The sequence below is a fragment of the Papilio polytes genome, unplaced genomic scaffold (genome assembly GCF_000836215.1).
Source record: "Papilio polytes unplaced genomic scaffold, Ppol_1.0 DF824069.1, whole genome shotgun sequence".
NCBI lineage: Eukaryota > Metazoa > Arthropoda > Insecta > Lepidoptera > Papilionidae > Papilio > Papilio polytes.
In genome coordinates, this window is record NW_013525135.1 from 1118009 (window position 1) to 1142685 (window position 24677).

A 24677-nucleotide genomic window follows, 5' to 3' on the forward strand; every position below is an offset into this window, starting at 1 on the left:
ATTATCTAGTTCAAAGATGTTTTAAAATGAAAAAGAAGTTATATTTCTGTTTAATAGCGGACTGTATTTCTGATTTTTTTTTAATTAATTTCAACAAAGTACATTTTCATACAAAAATCTTGGATCGGTTGATAAATAAATTTGGCTTTGTGGTTTGATGATGTATTGAAAATATGCAAATAGATACAACGCTAAACAAGGTAATTAAAATAGTGTTGCTGTGGCAGCTCGGAGTGCGGCTAATTGCAGCGGGGTATAAGGGCGCGCGGGGGACGGACGAGGTGCGATAGGGTCCCCTTCGCTTCGCGTGACTTCCCCGTTAAGGTACAGAAGCACTGAACAATTTCTAAGTATTTCTCTTTAATAATTAGCAATCCGCGATGTGAGGAAGACCAGCTTCTTTATACAGGCTGTTCCAAAATTTCACTCGTTCCATTTCAGCGAAAGTATCCATTGAAGGCCTTTCTTTGAGATTAAGGTATTCTTTACCGGTCTTAGTGTATCTTTGCCATGTAAACTCTTGAGATTTATCTGGCGTCGGATTCCTGTAATATCATTACAAAAACAATTGATTATATTTTAATAAAGGTTACGTCATCAATAAAAAATAACGAGAATTAATATTGATACAAAGCTAGATGCAGAAGTAAATAATGACGGAATAATTGGGAGATTCAGATTATGATGGTTATCTTTTAAAAAGAACATATAAATTTACCCAGTCTTAGCAAAATCAGTCCATAGTTTTGTAACCATAAATATGATGTCTCTTAATCTTTCTTGTTTTTCATAAATAGGCTTGTTCATTTCGTTATTGAACAAATAAAATATCTCATCGATATGACTAGCTCCGTTATAGTTACTGAATCCTAATATTTTCTTGTGTATATTCAAATCTGTTATGCAATTAAATCTATAAGAATAAATGGATTCCGAAAAATTTGAATAAAAATGTAAAAACCTGTGATAATTGTATATGAAATAGAGATCTGAATGTAAAATCATCACTTCATCAACATTACACTCTGTCATTCTATCTCCAGCATAAAACTTTTGTATCCTGTATCCGAAATCTACCAGTTTCTCTTCTGTTACACAGTTAGCTATTTCTCGTGGAACATAAAAAGACAAATTATCTTTCGTAAATTCAAGTCTTTTTAATTCATACTTAGTCATTATTAGTCCTTCAGCTGAATTGTAACCAGCTAACAAAGGTACTTTAGCTGTTTGTCCAGACATCAATAATTCTAAAGGTTCCTTAATAAGAAATGGTTCTACGTGATCAAATTCTTTCTCAACAACTGGAGCGAAATGACATGGAAATCCACGACATTTCTCATCTTTGGTCATTGATTTAAAAGTAAGTTTGACTAAATTGTCAACAGGAACATTTTGGAATAAATCTGTCAATTTACTAACATCATTGTTATGAATTCCTAAGTATTTTGCGGCTCTCATTGCCCTATCCTTACCGTATTTACCCTGTGCCCAATCGCTTATGCATACTCCACTTTGTGCTATTACTTTATGGAATAAACCATTTGACATTGAGGAAAGGAGGTGATAAGTAACCGATGTACCTCCGGCGCTTTCACCAAATATAGTCACATTATTTGGATCGCCACCGAATTTTTCAATGTTTTCTTGAACCCAACGTAAAGCGGCAACTTGATCCTTCATGCCAGCATTCCCAGGAATCTCTGGAGTATCTAGACATAAAAACCCAAGCGCTTCTAATCTATAATTAAAAGTAACCAGTGTTATGTCATGTTGTAAAAGAAACTCCGGTCCATGGATGTCATCATTTCCTGATCCATACAAATACGCTCCTCCATGGATGTATACCATGACAGGTACTTTAGCGTTCCGTTCCAAGGTTTTCGTGTAGACATTTAAATATAGACAATCTTCGTTTTTTAGGTTACATTGTCCTACGTATGGTTCAACTTGAGGACAAATCGGTCCATGTTCGAAGGCGTCTCGTGTGCCTTGCCACGGTTCTGGGGGAAGAGGCGCCTGAAATCAGATACTTTAAGTTGACAGTGCTAGAGCCCGCTTTAACATCTTCATACGATTGAGCCGGCTCGTCTGGTCTAATAGTACGACCACACAGAAGACAGGCGTGAAGTGGGAGCAATTCCGCGTTTCGTCTGATGAGTGTGGTGCCGGAGGCCTAATTTTAGTCCCTTTCCCTTTCCCTTTCCACTTTTTTCTTAAGAGGAAGGGATGGGAAGAAAAAGATGTGTCGGTGGAGGAGACGCATCTGCAATTGCAGATGTTTATGCAGCAGTCTCTTCGCCATTTCGGCGAATTTAGGTGGCCGCTTGCTCATTTACCACCTTATAATATAAATATGTCTATATAAAACTTTATGAATTAGTGTTGACTTTTATACTACTTTTGAAAATGTAATAAATTGCTAGTATAACCTTGAATCTAAGTTTCCCGACAGGAGGACTAGCATATGGTATTCCTTTGAAGCTATAATATGTAGTTCCGTTACGCAATTTTTTTTCCAAGCCTCTTAATTTCCCTTGTCTTAATTGTAATGCAACATTTTTCTGTAAATAAAATAATACATACAAATAAGCATTAAAATTTAATATGTGATGTCATTACACTTTTGTAATTAAAAAATAACATACCAATTGCTCTGCATTAGTGGAAAAATACTTAATGCCCTTGTTAAAACACATCACTTTGTAATTACGTAGAAACATAATTTTTCGTGTTCACGGAACACTGACCGCACAATTACTGAGTTAGAATGATCTTGCCTTTCTTATATAACATTGTGCTAGTCATAAATGACCCTTTTGAAACTAAAAAAATTCGTATGAGATACATCGATTCTCTTCACGCTTAACAACGCAGAAATCATATAGACGTCAACGTTTTGGATTCTTTATACCCAAGGTAAATAAAAACAAATCTTTTTAAAACACGAATAATTTATTTTATTTACAAAATTACAAAATAACATTCTCTAGATCATTTTATTATAACTTAATATTAAATATGGATAATTATCTCACTAGATATGGTCACATCAGGGTTTGTACAGGTTTTAGTAAATAAACCGTTGACTTAAGGCCGAATACTGGAACGAAGTTTAAACACTTCGTAAGCGACGCTTGTAATCTAACAGTTATTTTAATGGCAATTATTTAAGACGCTTTATATTTAATGTCGTTTCAGTAATCGGCCGATAATGTCATAGCACAAGAGCGTAGTCAGGAACTGATCTTTTTTTTAATAGAAATCAAGGACATTTAATAAACAAAATTACGCCATTACTAAACAATTTGAGAAGAAAAATATTGCTTAAAAATGACTCTTCTACGTGAATTATTAAAGCACACCTTTGATTAAACTGTCGGACAACAGTTTTGTCTCGCTTTGATTCCTATGAGATTATATGGAGGTGCACTACTCGATTTTTAGTTGTGCAACTAAACAATCGCACAATTGTTGTACGATAGTTTAGTCAAGAGTGTGCCCGCTCTTAATATGATATCAAAAAGATATTGCACAATATATTACAAAAATAAACAATAACAGTGACATTAAAGTAATTTTCCACGAAATAGAACTTTTTTACGTAAATTTAACTAATTATCTTATTTTAATTATTGACGTAAAGCAGATAGAAATAAAAAGATTAGCATTATTTAAATAAACGAATAATTTATGGTCGTTCCTTAGTCTTGAATATTATTTTTATACGTCAATCGATTCACACTTAACTTCTAACGTAGGTTCTTTGTCACTAAAAATCTCATATATTTTTCTCTGAATAATTTCAGTACATTTTGTTTAATCATCACATGGGATATCGAATTAAGGGTTAACAGTCAATTATCGATATTGCCATTTTTAAGTATTGTCTCTTGAATGTTTAAGTACGTGGTATTAAATAGAATAAAGTGGTTCCGCATACAGTCGCGAGGGCGCGGACTCGTGGCTTGCAGCTTCTCTTGCACTCAGCAACCCGTTGCGAGCTCGTTTCTTGGCTGTGCAATAGTAATCAATTAAGTATCTATACTAATAAAGACGAAAGATTTGTTTTTTTTTTTTTAATGTTTTGAAATAAGTATAACACTGGTCCAATTTTCAAAAATTCTTTCACCATTAAAAAGCTGCGTTATCCGTGTTTTTTATTATTTTTTTAATTAGACGCGGGCGAAGTCGCAACCAGCAAATTATTATATTAAGTACTAGCTGTTCCCGTGCGGCCTCCGCATGAAATTGTGAAAATTTTATTTCATTGTTTACATGTGTCAAATTATCAATAGCAAATGTTAAAATGACATGACATGATGACAAAGCACTGCAATCTTGCTTCCTTTGGTCCCTTTCCGACATTAGAATCAAGAAATGTGTGGGGGAAAGGGGTGTAAAATGATTTAGACATTTCCTATTACATTAGAAGAAATGTGTGCGGGGAAAGGGGTGTAAAATAAGTTATACATTTCCTTGCTATCCCTTAGAAGAATGAGGGGGTAGGGGTGTAAGAAAGTGTATATGTGAACCTGCGGAGTGCATGAGGCAGAGCGCGAGGGCGGCGAGCAGCGCGGCCAGCAGCAGCAGCGCGGCGAGCGCCAGCAGCGCGGCCTGCGCGGGCGAGTGGTGCGCGCGCGCGGCGCCGCACTGCGTGATGTTGCGCACGTCGTGCGCCGCCAGCACGCGCTGCAGCGCGCCGCCCAGCCGCCGCATCGCCGCCTTCATCGCCGCGGGCGACAGCGCCTCGCCGGACGACGCGCGGAATTGGAAACACGGCCTGGGGAAATATATCAACACAATTACACTACTTACTTACTTCTCCCTCAAAGTCTAAATTAGCCCAGCAATTGCGGAGAGTAATCGGAATAAAAGGCGCTTGCGGAAAGACTGACAAAATGTCGTTCTGTTTGTCCTGTTTTCACGATCAGTAACGCATATTGTGACTTTTTAATTTACATATAGACACTGCAATATAATAATATAAAAATACACGATCGCTACATCTGCGAAAAAATACCTCAAGAGTTGTAAATGTTTTGGTTGGATCAGGTCATATTTCGAGGAAATTTTCAACCGCAAACGAATCGTTACTCGCTAGGAAGAGAACTCTTTCATCTATACTAATATTATAAAGATGGAAAGATTTGTATGGCCTTTATTATTCACACATAAATTCCCTTTCTAACAGTAAAAGAATTTTTAAAACCGGCCCAATAGTTTTTGAATTTTATCAATACATACTAAAATACAATTTTTCTTCTTTATAATATTAGCATAGATATATTATAGAGTACAAGCTTTGGCCCGCGACTCCTTCTTTATGGCATTAAAAAACAAAAGTAAGTAGTCTATGTGTTCTTCCAGACTATCCTCTACATCTATACCAAATTCCATCGAAATCCATTGAGCCATTTAGGATACAAACTCTTACAAACATTCATCCATCTAAACTTTCGCATTTATATTATTAAGTATGATAGTACGATGTCATTCCAGCGATATTTGTTTACTAAATGTATCTCACCCAGCGTTATCATAGAAGGTGGAGTGCGGGGCGTCGTGCATGTGCAGGCGCAGCTGGGAGGCCTGCAGCAGCGCGGCCAGCTCCGCGCGCAGCGCCGGCAGCGCGCCGCGCCGCGACACCACCAGCCGCAGCAGGTCGCGCTCCCGCACCACCACCACCTGGATACCAACCATTCATTGCTTTTTTTATAACAAGGTGGCAAACGAGCAAGCGGTCACCTGAAAACGCCAAAATGGCGAAGCGACCGCTGTCCATAGACATCCGCAATTGCAGATGCGTTGCCTACCATTATACAACGGAGGAGGAGACGCACATAAAGAGGACATTTCCCTTTCCTATGCACTTCATCCACCGTCAAATCCACTTCCCCTTCCCAACCTCTCCTTATAAGAAAAGGGTGGTAAAGAGAAAGGGACTTAAATTGGGCCTCCGGCACCACACTCATCAGACGAAACACGGAATTCCTTCCATTTCACGCCTGTCCTCTGTGTGGTCGTGGTATTACACCGGGGGTGCCGGCTCATTGGTGCTAAGATGTTAAAGAGGGCACTACCACTGATGCTTACAACCAGGCTTTTTAACATAAAATAAAAGTGTGTCAAATTAACAGTGGTAGAGTTCACTTTAATATCTTCGCTCAAATGGGCCAGCTCGCTCGGTGTATACCACGACCACACAGAAGACAGGTGTCAAGTGGAAGCAATTCCGCGTAGGCTAATGAGTGTGACGAAGGCCTAATTTAGTCCCTATCATTTACACCCTTTTCTTATAAAGAAAGAATGGGATGGGAAAGTGGATTTGACGGTGGAGATGTAGGAAGAGGAAATATATTTTTTTGCGTCTAAAATTTTTTTAATTATTAGTGGATTTTTGTTAATTTACTAATATTTCTTAACCTATCCCCAACTAAGGTCTAGGCTAATGCTAGGAATGGTTTGCAAGTTAGCAGGATTCGAACCCTCGACCACGTGGTCGGGAATCCATACCCCAAACCATTAGGCTATTGTCGCTTTAAAATGTTAGTGTAAACTTTAGTTTGATTAAAAAATCTCACCTCAACCAACAAATCACTAAATCGTTCAGCATCAAGCGAATTGTTGGCACGTATCACCAATCTGTGAAAAAATAAAAGATGTTAGATTCTTTTTAATACCCAAGTAATATTAAATTGAGATTAGAGTGTCATTGGCTCAGTGGTTTAAGCACTTGACTTGTAACCTACAGGTCTTGGGTTCGAATCCCGCCGTGTACTGATTTTCGATTTTTCGAATTTTTATATGTACATAATTTACCCGACGTTCTTACGGTGAAGGAAAACATCGTGATGCCTGCACATATCGGCGAAGAAATTCAAAGATATGTGTGAAGTCAACCAACCCGCACTTGGCCAGCGTGGTTGACTATGGCCTACTCACCCCTTATTAGGGTAGGCTCCGAGCCCCTCGGTGGGGACGTATAGTGAGCTGGTGATGATGATGTTACGGAGACGTAAAACATCGTAATGCAACCTGCACTTATTGGCGAAGAAATTCAAAGATATGTATGAAGTTGACTATGGCCTAGTCACCCTAACTTAGGGTGGCCTCCGAGCCCCTCAGTGAGGACGTATAGTGAGCTGGTGCTGATTAAACTAAATCATATAAAAATCGCAATTATTACTTGAAAATTCCATCAGCATAATGCAGCAAATTCTTCATTATTTTCAATTCTCCTGTTGAATTATTTAGAAGCATAACATCAGTCAAATTGGTTAAAGATTTCGATTTAATCGGTGATTCGAAGCTCATGTTGAGGATTCTATAGTGAATGGGCAAGGCCTCCGGGTCCTTGTCCGCAGCCTGCACGGTCGCTATCTTAGTATCGACGGGCACGTTGAGACGCACACCTATCGTTAGATTCTGACTTTCGAACTCCGGTAAATGGTCGTCTATGTCCAATATTTTTACTAAAACTTGGATTTCCGATGGGTCCTGAAACAAATTATATTATAAATGCAAAAGTATGGATGGATAGATGTATGTGACTGCTTATCTCTCTCTCATAAAATGGCTTAACGGATTTCGTTTAAAATTAGTTAAGTCTAGAATAACGCATAATCTACTACCCTGTTTTCAATTCCGAGCATTCGATGTCACCCGTCAAAGCTAGTCTTACTACTACTAGTTTGGATGGATGGATGTTTGTTAGTTTGTAACTAAAATTGATCTCTATGAAATTTGGCATAGATGTAGACGATAGTCTTGAAGAACACATAGGCCATTCACTTGTGTTTATTTTTTAATTCCACGCGGACGGAGTCCCGGGCGAAAGCTAGTATGATCATAAACGAAAGTGATAAGAAGACAAATTATTGCTAAAAAATCGAAATATAAACATTGATCTTACCAAACGGTTATAGCTTTTATTAAATTCAGGGTAAGTGCCATATTTGAAGCTCTTGATGGTTAGTAATACCCGAGAGGTTGTCTCTCTGTCCAACCTCGCGGCCGCTTTGATTAACGCCTTACTATCGTTGCTCCGCTCCAACTTCAATAAACCCAACTCGTTACCGTCTGTAAAAAATAGAGGAAACTTTTAGGAACAGAGCTTCAGAACAAGAAAATAGATATAATAATATAGTTAATACTTTTAACAGTGGTAGAGTCCGTTTTAATATCTTTGCGCTGAAGGCGGCTCGCAAAACCACCAACTCAAAGAAGACAGACGTCAAGTGGAAGCAATCCTGTGTTTGTCTGATGCCTAACTTTAGTCTCTTTCCACTGTCACCCTTTTATAGTGAGGAATGTATGACAAGGGAAAGTGGACTGGTGGAGGCACATGAGAAGGAGAATTCTCTTTATGTTATTTTATTATGCGTCTTTCCTCCGTATAGATAGATCCTTAATAGTAAGGATAAGCAAAGCATCTTTAATTGCGGATGTCTATGGTCGGTTCGCCTTTTCGACGAATTCGACGTAAAAGAGAAGACTAAATATGACAAAAATTACCTGTAATAGCGTAATCAATGGCTGCATTATCACCGATATCTTCATCTATAGCTTCCAGTTTTCCTATAACAGTACCCAGTGGCACTTCTTCATTTGTCGTCATCAAAATTGGAGGATCATCCTGAAAACCATAAAGAGTACTTCGTTATGATCAGTGACGGCACGGCCTTAAGTGACCTCAAGTACTGAACCATAATAATTTAAATATTAAAAAAATACAACCCTTTATTGGACTAACAAAAGCTATATTTAAGTAGGCAGAGCTTTCTCTTAAATATTATCTTGTGTTTTTTAAAGTAACACTACAAGTTGAAAGATAACTTTTATGTTAAAAGCTATTAAGTGTGTTCACATGTGCGTGCATGTGTGTGCAAATCTATACTCCTATACTTACTTATTACTTATCTATATTAATATAATAAAGCGTAAACACACACTACTTCTTGGCGTTGTCAATCACAGCATTTTATTGAATAATTCTTTGTTAAAAAAAAACTCTTACACTAACGACACGCTTCAAATTTTGCCATTTGAAATGTAGATAAAACAAAGTTTTTCTAATTTCATGCGAATATGCACGGGAACAGTTAGTTTTTTTTTAAACAAGGTGGCAAACAAGCAAGAAGCCACCTAAATCTGCCGAAATGGCAAAGCGATCGCTGCCCATAGACGTCCGCAACTGCAGATGCGCTGCCTACCCTTAATCGACGGAGGAGACGCACATAAAGAGGATATCTCCCCTTCATATGCGTCTCCTCCACCGTCAAATCCACTTTCCCATTCAATCCTTTCCTTATAAGAGTGGAACGGGAAAGGGACTAAAATCGGTCCGGCACTAAACTAGACGAAACGCGGAATTGCTTCCACTTCACGGCTGTCTTCTATGTGGTCGTGGTATTACACCGGGCGAGCCGACCCATTCGTGCTAAGATGTTAAAGCGGGCTTTACCACTGTACTTCTAAATCGTATAACATAGCACATAGTCTGTAAGAAGACAGGCTAGGTAAGTGTTAAGGCGAAGCGTCACCACTGACCAGTGTGCGCGCGAAGTGCGGCTTGTGGTCGTCGATGTCGCGGACGTGGAGTGTGACGATGCGGCTGGCCTGCTGCGGCGGCGCGCCGCGGTCCGCCACCGCCAGCACCAGCGTGTACTCGCTCTGCCGCTCCCGGTCCAGCGACTGCTGCGTCGTGATCATACCGCTCTGAGGATCTGGAAGGATGAAGAAATTTATTTTTTTTTTCTATTATTTTTCAATTTATTGTTTACTAACTGTTTCTAACACTAATGAATAGTTAAAATATACGCTTAACATATCTTTTTAATGGTGCAAGAACTTTTGTAATCGGTCCAGTTTTTGAGTTTTTTCAATACTTACAAAAATACAAATTTTTATAAAATTAGTATACATTTATTTTTGTATGTATTGAAATAACTCAAAAATTACCGGGCCGATTTTAAAAAATATTTCACCAAGCTACGTTATCAGTGACTAATATAGTCTGCGTTTTTCATTTTTTTTAATTTCACGGAGACGAAGTCTCGAATAGGTGATGTTTAGATATTTACCAATAGCAAATGCTTTAGCGTCGGCATTATTCTGTTGTATTGAATACACGAGCTGTCCGGACGGCTGCGTGGGGTCGTCAGGATCCGTTGCAACTACTTGAAACACTACAGAACCGATAGTCGCGTTCTGTAAAATACAATCACAATAAAAAAAGGATAATAAAGAACATTGCAGATCCCGGCCTTTAAGAGAGGAGTATGCTCTTTTCTTGAAAGCTCCTAAGTAACTATTTAGAAATTCCTCTAAGGACAGAATATTCCACAACTGTTACAGACATAATTGTAACCGTTACTTATACTAGGTAATTATTATTTTTTTGTCTATCTGTCTGTCTATCTGTCCGCAAGCCGCGTTTGTTCCGGGTAATCTCTGTAACGGCTGGGTCGCTTCGACCGGACTTTCCCCGAAGGGTAGCTGACATAGACGGGCTACTTTTTTATCTTAATATTGCGTGGACAAGGTCACGGGCAAAAGCTAGTAAAGTAAAGGCGTCAAAAACATATTTTGAAAAAAAAAAAGATATAGTTGACTTCACTCGAGACATCTCACTAGCGCTATCTATTGATAGATCCTCGAAACTACAAGCCGATATTACCTCAGCAATATGTAGGGTGTCCGTGTCGGCGGGGCGCAGGAAGCGCGGCACGCCGTCGTTGGCGCTGACGTCACCCACGTACAGCGTGAGCTCCGTCACCGCGGAGTGCCCGCCGCGGTCTGCCGCGCGCACCGCCAGCGAGTACGGCTGCGTGCGGCCGCGCCCCGTCAGCGCGCGGCTGCGCACCTCGCCAGTCATACTCTCGATTGTAAACAAATCTGCAAACACGTGTCGCATCAACTAGCTGTTGCTCGCGACTTTAACCGCGTCAAAATAAAAATATATACCCATGTTCCATACATAAATTACCTATCTAAAGATGAAAGAATTTTTTTTATATAATTCCGCAATTATAATCATCCGCAATTGCAGATGCGTTGCCTCCTCTTACTTGACGGAGGAGACGCACATAAAAAGGACATTTCCCCTTCCTATGCGTCTCCTCCATCGTCAAATCCACTTTTCCTTACCATCCCTTTCTTTTAAGAAAAGGGTGGAAAGAGTGGAAAGGTTTTTAAGTTATAATACATACAAAAATACAAATCTTTCCTCTTTATAATATTAGTATACGAACTTTTGCCGCGACTCCGCGTAGAATTAAAAAAAAAGTGGGGGCTATGTGTTCTTTCAGACTAAGACTAAGACTGTAAACTGAGTTGAATTAGTCGTGTTCTTCTCGCGAAAATAATGTCTATGATAAAAACTCACATAAATTTTTAATTAGTTCACTTTAACTAGTTTCTTTTTCTTATTATACCTTCGTTAGCACCACCCCTTATAAGTTATTTGTAGGAACTATCTAATTAGTTATGTGAAACACGGAGTTCGTGGCGTTTGACCAAATTCCTGATCATCGCAGATTTCCGCGATTGTATTTATTATTGATTGAATTAAATCAATTTACCTTTAGCTTCTCCTTCGTCCAGAAACTCGTAGTGAACTTCTCCGCCGAGGCCCTCGTCAGGATCAGTAGCAGTTACGTTAATCACGCTAAAGCCGGGCGGGACGTTTTCCGGCACAACAGCTGGAATAAAGAAATTTAAAGTAACCTTAAAACTTGCAAGTTTTAGATTCGAATACTTTAATCTTAAAAAAATAGGACTATTTTACAAATCCCTTATATCATTATTGTACTATAACACAGCTAGTTGTCGATATTTTTCTTACTAATGTTATAAATGCAAATGTTTAATTTGATAAAAAAAATTAAAATATAGCCTATACCACTGTGATAAAGTAGCTTTTTAATAGTGAAAGAATTTTTAAAATCGGTCCAGTAGTTTTTGAGTTATTTTAATACATCCAAAAATCTAAAAATACAAATAATTCCTCTTTATAGTATTAGTATGGATACAGATACAGATACAGATACAGATACAGATACAGATACAGATACAGATACAGATACAGATACAGATACAGATACAGATACAGATACAAATACAGATACAGATACAGATACAGATACAGATACAGGTACAAATACAAATACAGATATAGATACAAATAGTAAGAAATATTGGAATATTCACCGGTATAGAGATTTCTGTCAAAGCTGGGCGGGTTGTCGTCGACGTCGAGTACATCCACGAGCACGGGCACGGTCGTCTTGAGCTGGTCTGCGCCCCCGAGCGGCGTGTCCAGCGCCACCAGCTCCAACCGCAGCACTGACTGACGCTCCCGGTCCAAAGTTTTGTTCGGTGCCACCTGAATTTAAGATATTACTAGTGTAAATGCTATGCACAAATTGTTATTTTTTTATACAATAACGTCGCAAACAAGTCATTATGACAAAGCGACTGCCGCCCTTAAACATCCGCAATTGCAGAAGCGTTGGCTACACTTAATTGACAGAGAAGACGCACATAAAGATATTTCCCTTTCCTATGCGTCTCACCCACCGTCAAATGCACTTTCCCATCCCATCCTTTCTTTATAAGAAAAGGATAGAAAGTGAAAGGGACTAAAAGTGTGCCAGCATACTCATCAGACTGTACGCGGAATTACTTTCACTTCACGTCTGTCTCCTGTGTGAATGTTAAAGTGGGCACTACCACTGATATTGTTTTACACTGACTATAATTGTTACACTTGTGGGTCTAAGAAGTAAATAGTTTATTGAGCTATTAAAAACAAACTCACCTGTATTACTCCTGTTACATTATCAATGACGAATAAATCATAATTATCTCCTCTCAAGAGATATCTAACATCAGAATAACCCTTCCGCCGATCCTCGTCAGTCAGCACTAAGTCAGCGTCGTTGGCTTTAACAATAATTAACTGTTCCGGGTACGTTACTGATTCAAGAACGCTCATTTTGTATAGCTGGAAATTTAGTTTAAAAATTGTTCATGTACATGATATTGAAGCAATTTTAGGAGCAGGCGCACATCTTGGACTAAACTATCGCACAACTGTGGTGCGATTTTCGATTGTTTCACAACCTTAACTGTTTAGTTGCACAACTACAAATCGAGTAGTGTGCACCTCCATATAAGCTCACAGGATTCAAACAAGACTAAACAGTTGTGCGATAGTTTAGTCAAAGGTGTGCACGCTTTTATAGGTCACTAGCTTTCGCCCGCGACTCCGTCTGAATGGAATTAAAAAAAAGTGAGTAGCCTGTGTTCTTCCAGACTATCCTCAACATCTATACCAAATTTCATCGAAATCCATTCAGCCGTTAAGGCTACACACTCTAACAAACATCCATCCATCTAAACTTCCGCATATTAGTAAGATGTAAATAATTTTGCTAAAAGTTAAAATCATCTTACCTCCTTTTCAAATATAGGGGGATTATCATTAATGTTAACAACTTCGATAATAATTTTAGCATTACTGTGTTTGCTTCCATCATTACTGGTCGCTTGTACAGTGAGCGTTAAATTTGGTGACGTCAGTTCCTCATAATCCAAATGCCTAGTTAAAACTACTTGTCCACTCAACGGGTCTACTTGCAACAACCCAGTTTCAGAATTAATCACTTTAAAATTGGAAATCAAATGTCCTGATACAGGATCTTCTGCCATTAGAATTAAAACTGTACTTCCTATTGGTTGGTCTTCTTTAACTTTGTGATATATCACAGGTTTAGAATTAGTCCAACCTGGGTTAGTAAATTGTGGATTCTTATCATTATAAGGTTGTATATATATTGTGTGTTCAGTTAAAGCGAACTGCTTTTCTTTATTGACCTCCGCATTCATGTCTGTTACTTTAATTGTTAATATTACTATTGATGCTTGATTATAATCTAATGTACCATTGACAAAAATCTCTCCAGAATCTTCATCAATACTAAAGGTAGTTTTGTAATTATACGGTGAATTAGATTTTAATTGGATGCCTGCTTTAGATAACGCTTTAATAGGTTCTACGATGCTGTATTTTAATTTAGCATCCAAATCGGTATCGTATGCGTTGATTGTAGTCACTTTGTCGCCTATTTTAGTTCTTTCTGATATGTATGTTGTTGTTTGTGTGGAGTTGATTACAGGTGGCTTGTCATTAACATCTTGGATTGTGACGAATACAGTCGTGGTAGCGGTTTCTGGGATAGGTGTTCCGCTGTCTACTGCTGAGACAATAATTTCGTATCGTTCTGGATTTAAATCTCTATCGAGATTTGCATCATTCGATATTGTTATAACACCAGTCCTAAAAATATATAACGTCTTAACAAAAACATTTCAAACCTTTATTCGACGGAGTTTTTGTAGTAAAACTGTTTTTTTAAGTAGTCATATTTTTTGGTTATGAAATATGAATGTGATATTAATGGGATAGATTTTTTAAATTAGTTGTTCATCACATTGGACAATATTGAAATAAGAGTTGAGAGAAATGGTTTGTTTTCGATGTTTGATTCATAACAAACTAGTTTTCGCCCGCGATTTCGTTTGCGTGGAATTTAAAAAAAAACTAAGTAGCCTTTGTGTTCATCCAGACTATCCCCTACATCTATACCAAATTTCATCGAAATCCGTTAAGCCGTGTAGGCTACAAACTCTAACAAACATCCATCCATCTAAACTTTCGCATTTATAATATTGGTATGAAGTATGATAAAGGTACTTACTTCTCATCAATTACAAAATTGTCCTTCGAACCGGAAACAATATGGTAGGTCAGTAAATCGTCTAAACCGTCGGGATCATTTGCTAATACCGTGGTCACTTTGTGTCCCGGAGGAGAGTTTTCTTTCACAGAAGCCTGATAGTTCATAGGATTTAGTTCAAGGGATAATTCCTCAGAGGCGGTAGGATGGTGGCCCGCGGTGTAATGGTAGTGATGGTAATTGCCTTTGAAAGTTGGCCGTTGGTTTCCGGGGACCCCGACTCGGATGTACACCCGAGTATCGTTGGATAAATGTGGTACACCTGTAAATTTTTAGTTTTTTACGTCTTTAGTATTTTTAACAAGAAATAATATATTCTAATAACAAAAAGTTAACACACAACTACTTCGTGACGTAAGAAGTCAGCAATCACAGTATCTTTTTGAATAACTCTTTTCTTAATATTAAGCCCTATACCGACACGTTTTAGCTATTTTCACGCTATTACACTTAGGAAGTAAATAATTTGGAAAAACTGTCATGCGGGAACGGGACAAAAACAACAAGCTAACAACATCAAGGAAGCAGTTATCTTGGTTAGGGTAACTGTTATCCAATGTTAAAGGTCACCCTTGTATTTGTGCATAGAAATTTTGACATTTGTAATTAAAATTTTTACAAAAGTTAATGATAATTTTTTTAAATAATTTAATGCGGATGAAACCGAGCGGAAACAGCTCGTATTAGATAAAACCAGTTCATACCATAATCAGTAGCTCTAACGACTAACTCGTATTGTCCTCGAGGTGTATCCATAGTCTGAACCTTGTCCAATATAGTTATCTCCCCGGAGTCCTCGTCGATTGCGAACACTTGCCCTTTGTGTGCAATACTGTTGTCAGACACCAGAGAATAACGCACGCGACCGCCGCCTTGTGTTGGCCCGTCGGCGTCTGTCGCCTGGAATAAACATGCGGTGCAATAAAATAAATAAACTAACATGAATTCTAATAAAATCACTGATACACTATTCCTTACCCTAACAACGAATTGTGGTTCAAAACTCGTTGCTCCATCTCTTATCGTTCGACTATATTCCGCGGCTTCAAAAACAGGCGCATTATCGTTAGCATCCAAAACATCAATAAAAACACTAGTACTCGACACCTTGCCTCCACCGTCTTTAGCAACTAGCGTTAGACTGTAACTCTTCTGTGTTTCATAATCAAGAGGACTACCAACAAACAAGCCTCCTTTATTTAAATCAGTTTTAAAATTATTCGAACCGAATCCTGTGAGTGAATATTCAATTTCACCGAAAATTCCATAATCCTTGTCAGTTGCTTGGACATCACCAATTTTTGTGTCTATTGTCGCATTTTCTGTTACTTCAAAATTATAAGTTGTCTGTTCGAAAGACGGTGCATTATCATTAACATCTAGTAGTTTGACGTTAACTCTAGCTGATGATAATTCGATATCACCTGATGATGAAACTATATCGAAACTGAAAAGTCTCTTATCTTCATCATCAACGTCATAATCTAGACGTGTAGTGTCCCTAACTTTTATACTAATAGGTGTCCTTCCTTCGCCATGTTCAGTAGTAATAGAAAATACTCCATGAGAATTGTAAACGTCGCGTAATTTCAAATCGTATTTACTGTTCTGTCCAATATCATCGTCTTCGACGTAAATTGAAAGGCCAGGGATGGGGCTGCCGTTCTCGATATTCTCCGGTATCGAGACATCATAAACATCGCGGTTGAATTTCGGTACATGGTCGTCAACATCGGTTACGATTATCGTAATCGTTGTTACAGTATAATCGGATGGTACTTCATTATTTATTAATTCTGTCGCCTAAAAGAATTAAAATATATTACACACACTTGGGCATATTTATAGAATTTATTTATTTAAATTTGGCTTATCAACATAATTCCATGATACTTAGATTTCTTTCTTGCATTATTAAACCACATACAGATGTCATGTAACTATAAATTTAGTCCAAATGTTACATATTAATCCAAATAAAAATAACGAAAGTATTTTAGTTAAATTAAATAAGAAATTAAGGTTATCAAATAAAAAAAAAACTCCCTACTATACAGGGTTCTTGGTAAAATTGACGCACTCCTGCTGATAGAGGGGCACATTTGCAACAATTTTAGTTATTAATTGCAGTTAAAGTAAAAAAATCCAATTATCAATATTGATGCAACTTACCTTTACTTGAAAACTGTACACTCCTCCGTTTTGCATAACAGCTTCGCTCTCCCGATCGATTGGTACATCAGTAGTGACCAGTGTAGCGCGGCCGACTGGCCTCTCGGGCAACAACTTGAAGTACTGCTGAGTGTCGCCTTCGAGGGTCAATAGAACTGGTCGTGGGTTCGCCGTATCTCCGTCTTTAGCTATTATTTCCATTATAATTGTATTCTAAAAAAAATAATTATGATATTTGTCTGATATAGTACTTTGTAGAGAAAGTATTGGTAAGTCTATATATATTATTTAAATGTTTTTTAAGGTATAAGAAAATGTGGAAAACTAGTGTACAGTTAGGGGATTTCACTAATTCACTAGCTTTTGACCGCGACTCCGTCTGCGTGAAATTAAAAAAGTAACAAAAAATTAAGCCTATGTTATTCAAAAAATTACATTTCTAACGATGAAAGAATTTTTAAAATCGGCCAGTAGTTTTTAGTTAATTTAATACGTACAAAAATACAAATCATTCTTTTTTATCTATAGTAATGTAATAAAGCGGAAAGTTTCGTATTTTTGTATGTATTGAAATAACTCAAAAACCTTTGGACCGATTTAAAAAATTCTTTCACCAATCAGTGTAAATAGGCTGTATTTGTTTTTGTAATTTTTTAATTCCACGTAGACGAAGTCGCGAGCTATATTAGTATAGATATACTTACAGGTGGTGTATTTTCAGGTACTGTAGCGGAGTAGGGCGCATTAACAAAGTCCGGTGGTTGGTCCTGTACATCTCTCACTGCGACCGCAACACTCGCTGTTGTTCGCTTCGACGGTACTCCGCCATCGCGGGCGCTCAGACTTAGTACATACGCCGAACGAGATTCAAAATCCAACGGTCGAGATAAAAATATACGGACCTCGTATTCATTGGAATTCACCTATGAATAAAGAGTGTTAAATAATAATTTTCTTTTTTCTTTTTAAAAGTGCATTTTTATTTTATTTTCTGTATATGTGTGTAATTGGTACGGCCTAAATTCTAATAATTAAGGTATGTGTTAGTGCAAAGGAACCAGCTGAAAATCAACGCAGGAACGGTTTAGTCCCTCCTGCCTATGCTGAGCTGGCTACCTTTAGCCACGATTTTATGTTTTCTAGTGGTTAATATACATTCATTCATTTATTCAAATGTATAGACAAGACATACTGAACATTTTTTTTTTCTATCTGAAAGGTATTATATCAGTTGTCAAGTTTAGTGCCACCTTAATATTATAATCTTTTTTTTTTTTGTTATAATACAAACATTTCAATATATTATTTAAATTAGATAACTGAGTTTTAAATTTATAGGGCGTTGTAGTCGCTTTGCGACAAAGCCTGTATACAAAAATCTATTAGCAATTAGTTTTAATACCAATAGTTTTAAGGATCTATCAATAGATATTACTAGTGAAGTTAATATGAAAAATGTCCCAAGTGAATTGTCAACTATGCCTTCTCTATATTTTTTTAAATCTCTATGCCTGTCAAATATATTTAAAAATAAAAATTGTTGTTTTAAGTTTACAGTCTGAAACATAAATAAACCATTTCCGCATACCATTTCCGTAACAATTTTAAATGTTGCACAAGCCTCAGCATCACTGCCCTTTTCTTCAGTGGAACAGGTGACTTTGATTATTGCATTTTCTCCTTCATCACGATCTGTCACTCGGATTTTCGGAGATACCTAAATAAAGATAGAAAGTTCACTCAGTACTGTTAACTGAATAACACAGTAAGACATCTCTGACTTTTTTTTTATATAATATAAGGTGGCAAACGAGCAAGCGGCCACTTGAATCCACCGAAATGGAGAGCGACCGCTGCCCATAGACATCCGCAATTGCAGATGAGTTGCCTACCATTAATCGACGGAGGAGGAGACGCACATTAAGAGGACATTTCCCCTCCCTATGCGTCTCCTCCACCGTCAAATCCACTTTTCATTCCCATCCTCTCTTCTTAAGAAAAGGGTGGAAAGGAAAAGGGCCTAAAATTAGGCCTCCGGCACCACATTCATCAAACGAAACGCGGAATTGCTTCCACTTCACGTCTGTTTTCTGTGTGGTCGTGATATTGCACCGGGCGAGCCGACATTCTAGCGAAGATGTTAAAGCGGGCTCTACCACTATTAAACTTAACAATCGCACAACTATTGTACGATTGTCAATTGTTTCGCAGCCAATTCAACTGTTTACTCGCACGACTAAAAATCGAGTAGCACCTAAGCTCATAAAAATCAAAGCGCGTAAACAGTTGTGCGATCTTTTAGTCTAAGATGTGCGCTATCCAATCTCAAGTTTTCTCTAACCTCAATCTCCGTACCAACAGGAGTTGCCTCACTAATGTTGACGATGTACGGTCGGTTGTGGAACACTGGGGGATTGTCATTTACATCCCGGACTGGGATTACTCTCCTTAGTGACACTGTGTTTGGCTCCGTGTTCGCTATTCCTTCATCTAAAGGATTAAAATAACTTTTTATAATGTTTGTGTGTTTTAGAATATGCTCTTCTCTTTTATATCAGAATTCTTTATTCAGCTTTGACAATAATCTATACTAATGTTAAAGTTTTTTTTTATAATAACAGGGGGCGAAAATCTCGAGGGATTCAACGACGCACATGGACATCCGCCACACCAGAGGAACTACAGATGCGTTGCCGGTCTTTGAGGAAAAGATGTATGTATTGAAATAACTTAAAAGTTACTGGTCTGATTTCTAAACTATTACAATGGTTTAAAAAAAGCTACGTTATCAATTAATAACATAGGCTTCTTATTATTTTTTTAATTTCACGCGGACGAAATCGCAAGCAACAACTAGCCTATACTAATATAATAATGAGGAAAGATTCGTATTTTTATCTGTATTGAAAAAACTCAAGAGTTACTGGGCTGATTTCTAAATTGCACCATTAAAAAGCTATGTTATCAATAAATAACATAGACTACATGTTTATTTTTTAATTTCCCGCGGACGAAGTAGCAAGCAAAAGCTAGTATTTTATACATTTTCATACCTGTTATACTGATGATGACTTCCAAAGCTGTCTGTTCCTCACGGTCCAGGCTCCTAGCCAGCGTCACCACGCCAGTTAGTGAATCCACGCTGAAGTACTGGCCCGAGATAGAATACGTTAGTTGACCATCTTCGGGGTCCTCGCCTTAAATAAAATCCACTATTGATTTATTTGTTTAAGCGTGAAAATGTTCGCATATTCTCATTGTCATCAACATTGTCTTAACATAAATCTAAGGAAATATTTGTATTTTCGTATGTATTGAAATAACTCAAAAACTACTAGGCCGATTTGCAAAATTCTTTCACCATTAAAAGCTACGTTATCAGTAAGTATTATAGGCTACTTTTCTTAATTTTGCGCAGCCGAAGTCGCGAGCAATAGCTAGTTGGTTAAATTGGCAGTAAAAAGTATTTCCTATTTTATAAATTCATATTTTGAAGTCCATAAATAATTACCTTTTAAACGATAAACCGGTGTCCCAACTGGTGTATCTTCTGGCAGACTGAACTGCGTCATATCCCCAGTCTGGGGTATAAAGTGTGGCGCTCTGTTGATCACTTGCGAGGCGGTGATTTGCAACAGACATGCTAACAGGAGTATCAATAAGGGATTCGGTTCGTTGAGAACTGTCGCTGCTTTTCGCCGCTGGAATATTATTTCTGCCATCTGGAATGATAAATTTGAAATTGTATAGTGTTTGTGTTATTCGTAATTGCTTTCAGAATATTTTAATCGCTATCTTTGATCAAATATCAGTACTATTCTAGACCTTTCACGCGTAAAAAGAAGTCCAATATTAATTTACAGATTATATGAGAAATTCTTTTTTTTTTTAAAGAAGTAGACGATTGGTAAAAGCTCGGTCGTTGACGACTCGAGTCGCTCTCCGTTGTGTGCACTCACCCAGAGGTGCGAGTAGTATTTCACGAGGGGCCGAACTTGTGCCTTATCAGAGAGGAAACTCAGAGATATGTGTGAAGTCAACCAACCCGCAGTGGTCCAGTTTATTTGACTATAGCCTAGTCACCCCTTATATAGGGTAGGCTTTGAGCCTCTCATTGGGGACACAAAGCTGATATAAACTGAATTCGTCCGATATAGTTACAAGAATTTTGATACCAAGTTCTCTGTTCATAAAACTTTTAGGACCAATAACCGTAAGAAAAGCATGCGTGGTCAATTAACACAATTACACAATCCGGTGTAACGAAACGTATCGGAACGAAACGACTCGTATTTCGACCTGAGATCAGAACAATCGCTGTTGGCTTGCAACAGCCGCGTGAACTGGAGTCGACCTCAACGCAATGCAATTGGAACTCTGGGAATTACTGTAATATTTGATTACAAACAGTTTTGTAATGAATAATCATAACAATTTACTTTTTAGCAATAAATTGCCTAAGACTCTTGTTAGCGTTTAAAGTAATATAGGAAACAAGAAAAAGTACGTATTAGTGCGTTAAAGGTGCTTCGACAACAAACATTGTCAAATAATTTTCTTTATTGTCTCTATGTGCATTCTTGTTAGTACCTATTACCTAAATCTTTTGTTTGTGCGGCCAGTCCTATCAATAGTGATACCTAAAATAAGTTTAACTCACTCGTTTCCATAACTATACTCTAAAATAATATTAGAATTATGGGCGTCACAGCCATTTTATCCTTTTATAAAATATAGTCTTCATTACCTCTTATGTTTTCTTCCAATTTGCACAGAACAACCTTACCAATATTGCCGTCGTGTCGACGAGCTAATGCAACACCCTTATTTTTGACATCCGACTACTATCCGATTATTAACATAACAAGCACAATTACGACATTTTAAAACCATGACATAAATATTTTAAATAATGTTTTGGATCACCATTACAAAGTTATATCGTTATTTCAAACTATCACCAATGGCAATGATTTATAGCACAGACTAAATAACCTTCAAGAATACAGAATACATCAAAATAGTTAAAAAGCTAACAGAATCTAATTATGATGCACCATCTCTGATAGGCATCATTAGTCTAATGAATTTACCGCAGTACCATTTCCGTCACCGAGATGTCGCAAACTGTTCTACATTTTATGTCGCAATTGATTTAACAAGAAATGGTACTAACGCTGAATATGGTAAAATGGGTTCTTGCGTCTTTATTTAGCTATATAAATTGAGTAATGCACGCATCCGCAATATTCTTAACAATACGGAAATACTTGTTTTTGTATCAACTAATCGAATCAAAAATTTCTGTATCGACTTAATAAAAACTATTATTGAATAACTTACTTCTTACTAACGTTATAAGTGAGAAAGTTTAGATAGATGGATGGATGGATTTTTATTAGAGTTTGTAGCCTAAACTATTGAACAGATTTCGATTTAATTCGGTTTAGATGTAGAGGTAGTCTGGAAGAACACATAGGCTTCTTACTTTTCATATTGGTATTGATATTTTTAAGGTCGACCGACGAAACACTTTTTTTATCCACAAGGACGGACTCGCGGGCGAGCTAGTAAGCTAGAAAGTATATTTATTGCTAACAACTTGCAACTAATATATCAAAAAGAGCTTGTTTGTTTGTAAAACTCAAATAGTAATTTTTATGATTAGACGTGTATGTATATAAAAGAAACTGCGATACAGAAATCCCGTAACAATTTTTTGCGACATGTTTTCTGATGAAGTGCTAAACGCGATACCTGGACAGAATTATGCAGACGTTACGGTCCAATTGTCCTTGAATAATAACAATATACGTCAACAGTATTGACGTGCGATTTTGAAATGTTGCACAAAATATTGCTGCGCTCTAATAACAATGAAATTGCACGTACATGTTACTGATACATTGTTTTCTTAACATCGAGAGATTTTAGATAGTTACATTAATGAACTATGATATATTGAATTATGAATCTATGTATATTTGTCCGAAATACTTTACTTACTTACGTTACTAGCTTTCGCACGCGACTCCATCCGCGTGGAATTATAATAAAACAAAAGTGATTAGCTTATATGTACTTCTAGACTCTCCTATACATCTTTGCTATTTCATCGAGATATGTTCAGCTACTTAGGCTACAAACTCTAACAATCATCTAAACTTTCGCATTTATAATATTAGTAAGATTGCGACAGTACCAACCTACAAAAAGGGATAAACTAAGAGTATCAATTTTACATCCTCCGACACTTTTTCCTTACGTCAGAGGATAAACTACAGTTGGGGGAAGTCGATGAAAGTCGGTATTCGAATTTTAAAGCTCCACAAAACAAGGCAATTTTTCTTGTATGAAGACCACGGATTTCCGCCACTATACATTTATATACACTCTATTTCACGTACATTATAGTAGGAAGTGTGTAATAAAATTAGATTTTAATGTAATACAAAACGGAAGATATTGATAGTATGATGTTGCGTTCCCATGTCAGTGAACCGCGCACAATGGTGCGTGGGAACAGCCTCACAAACTCACAATACTCTTGGAACACCAGCGTGAAAATATTGCTACGTTAAACATTAACAATGAGACACTGAGACTGGGCGATTGGAAACCGATTCAATTAAAATGAAAAATACCAGCTTAATTTTTGTTTAGTACGTGTGGAGACAACCTAAACCTTGTAATTTCTCATTAAATACTATGAAATGTTAGGTCATCATCATCGTCATCATCTCCCCTGCCTTATTCTACTCCCGTAGGGTCGGCACACCGAGTTTTCGTCCTCCAAAGCACGCTATCATCCGTCATCTCAGTCATCACTCCCTTCTTGATCATGTTAGGTAGATGTTTTTTTTGTGAATTTGGTTTATCTAGAAATACCAACTTTTTTTTTAATAAGTTTTGCAAATAATATCAATGATAAGCAATTAGGGTTACAAGTTAAGGTCAGTAATACAACTGTATCTAGAATCTAGGTCCAAGGTCTTTTGATATATTTAGATTTTTCTTAAACATAAATGTAAAAAATAATAACAATAAAGAGTGACTATGGATGTAGGTATTGTTTTAGGTTAATATTCGACATCTAGATTTGATCTCATTTTAAGTATATTCAGTTTGAGATAATTATCAGAATATTTATTTTATATATTATTTGATCAATAATCTGAAGTTGTACATTTTACATTTAATACATTGAAATAAAATTATCTAAATTTCTTTACCAAAATTATATATTTTAGAAGTTTTAAATAGGACGCATTAATTTGGCCTTGATGACTAACAAAGCTGTTATGCAAAGAAAGTTCCGCATGTAAATATACCTTTGCCTAACCGTTATTAACAGTTATTCTAAAATACGTACCTTATTACCAAAAACGTAAACCCTTTCACTTAATATTTCACACACAAACTATATTCACAAAATACACATATTTATCAAGAAGTACATGTATCGGATTTTTATTTATTTAATTTTCACAAACACATTTTTACCACAAACTCACTCCGCAAAGTTTAAATCGTACTGTCAAAAACTTGCACCACCGGTCTTTGAGACTGGATTTGTATTGCATTTTTCTCGCTCATCGATCTTATGTGCAAACTCTAAGTGTGAAAGTGATAGCATTATAGAAACAGTTACATCTTTAAAGCTTCGCAGATAGCGCCTTTTTGCATTGGTAAAAGTAACGGGGT

General features: G+C 37.1%; 2 protein-coding genes across 2 annotated transcripts; both read right to left on the reverse strand.

Annotated features, from left to right (window-relative positions):
• Nucleotides 1-367: 367 nt before the first annotated feature.
• Nucleotides 368-3608, reverse strand: LOC106100085 (neuroligin 4-like). The gene is made up of 4 exons (XM_013278821.1): nucleotides 2646-3608; nucleotides 2430-2561; nucleotides 719-2016; nucleotides 368-545 (listed from the first exon to the last, which is right to left on the reverse strand). The coding sequence occupies exons 1-4, from the start codon at nucleotides 2718-2720 to the stop codon at nucleotides 368-370; spliced, it is 1683 nt and encodes a 560-aa protein (XP_013134275.1). The 5' UTR covers nucleotides 2721-3608.
• On the reverse strand, nucleotides 3607-24519 carry LOC106100164 (cadherin-23). The gene is made up of 24 exons (XM_013278919.1): nucleotides 24346-24519; nucleotides 20485-20695; nucleotides 20027-20170; nucleotides 19315-19463; nucleotides 18562-18690; nucleotides 17678-17896; nucleotides 16974-17186; nucleotides 15780-16604; nucleotides 15506-15701; nucleotides 14763-15063; nucleotides 13459-14341; nucleotides 12821-13006; nucleotides 12211-12385; nucleotides 11583-11702; nucleotides 10679-10896; nucleotides 10083-10209; nucleotides 9550-9725; nucleotides 8515-8635; nucleotides 7913-8079; nucleotides 7187-7497; nucleotides 6582-6642; nucleotides 5528-5685; nucleotides 4533-4780; nucleotides 3607-4013 (listed from the first exon to the last, which is right to left on the reverse strand). Exons 2-24 carry the CDS (start codon nucleotides 20693-20695, stop codon nucleotides 3913-3915), a joined length of 5439 nt encoding a protein of 1812 aa, XP_013134373.1. The 5' UTR covers nucleotides 24346-24519; the 3' UTR covers nucleotides 3607-3912.
• Nucleotides 24520-24677: the final 158 nt, after the last annotated feature.